Source organism: Anneissia japonica, unplaced genomic scaffold, assembly GCF_011630105.1.
Source record: "Anneissia japonica isolate Jap-2015-1 unplaced genomic scaffold, ASM1163010v1 scaffold13512_len3083_cov137, whole genome shotgun sequence".
NCBI lineage: Eukaryota > Metazoa > Echinodermata > Crinoidea > Comatulida > Comatulidae > Anneissia > Anneissia japonica.
The window spans coordinates 1,787-3,083 of NW_022701490.1; the positions used below are offsets into that span (position 1 = coordinate 1,787).

Genomic DNA, 1,297 nt, shown 5'->3' on the forward strand with positions numbered 1-1,297 from the left:
TTGTGAAAAATACTGGGCTTGATGAAATAACATCAATTTTGTAGAGTATTGTTTATAAAAGATATTATTTATTATTGTTTATAATCCTTAATAATATTAACGAGCTGGCTTGACGCACTAGACCTAATTGTGTTATATGACAATTATGTTGTTTATTTTTTTTATTGTTTTCAATCAAACAATTTGAAACTTACCTTTTATGCAAAAGTTCTCTTCATTTTTGTACATTTTATTATTTCCTTTTTTAGGAAAATGGAATACATTCGGCTGTCCTTTTGCACATTTATTTGTGTACATCTTAGTATAATCTTCAATACAACTAGTGCAGGGATATCAACAACACCACCACCACCAACAACAGTCTCCAGTATGCGTACAACTACTGAAGCCACACCAACACCACCACCACCACCAACAACAACAACAGTCTCCAGTATGCGTGCAACTACTGAAGCCGCACCAACACCACCACCACCAACAACAGTCTCCAGTGAGCTTACAAATAGTGAAGCCACACAATCACCAACAGTTGGAGACACCACACCATTACTTGACACTGATGGTAACGGAGGCAAAGGATTATCTGGTGGTGTTAAAGCTATCATTATTGCTTTTTCAGTTGCAATTCCTTGCAGCTTTATAACAATTGTGATTGTGTTAGTATGTTATATATTAAAGCAAAAAGTGGCTCCGTCAGGGACGGCGCTAGCGGGGGATCCAGGGGAGCAAAGGACCCGCCGTCGGGAATCTCTGGACCTCCCGCTTTGACCCATCTTTCGGGGAAACCCATCCAGTTTGTCGTGGAAATATTAAACCTCGGGCGCCGAAATTATCCTTTTTAAAAAAAAGAATTAACACAACATTTTATTATCTTGTAATAAGAAAAAAATCCCCGGCAGATCTAATTTTCCCCCGACGGGAGGGGGTAGCCTTTCCCGACGGGGATGGGGCACAGACCCCCCCCCCCTTGTCAGGGAGCTTGGACCCCTCGTAGTGGAATTCCTGGCGCCGCCCCTGGGCCCTGTCAAGTCAGGGGCTTAAATAGAAGCTTATATACTATGTGCAAAAACATTTAACCCCAGAATGTGTTAGATATTTTAAATATTTAGTTGTGGTAGTAGTAATAGTTCTAGTTGTTTGCAGTATTACATTTATTTAAGGTGAGAATTTTGTATACCTTGTTTCGTGAACTTATATTTTTAATGATTGTCAGAGGAGAGCGGAAAAAAAAACATTTTGTTTTCTTATTTAGCAAATAGTTTTGCCAAATGATTCAGACGGAGGACAAAATAAATTG

General features: G+C 39.2%; 1 protein-coding gene across 1 annotated transcript; it reads left to right on the plus strand.

Annotated features, from left to right (window-relative positions):
* Positions 1 to 252: 252 nt before the first annotated feature.
* Positions 253 to 660, plus strand: LOC117103559 (allergen Asp f 7 homolog; the record flags this gene model as incomplete). Its single annotated transcript, XM_033244130.1, has 1 exon — positions 253 to 660. A coding segment is annotated over exon 1 (408 nt), but the record flags the coding sequence as incomplete, so codon positions are not given.
* Positions 661 to 1,297: the final 637 nt, after the last annotated feature.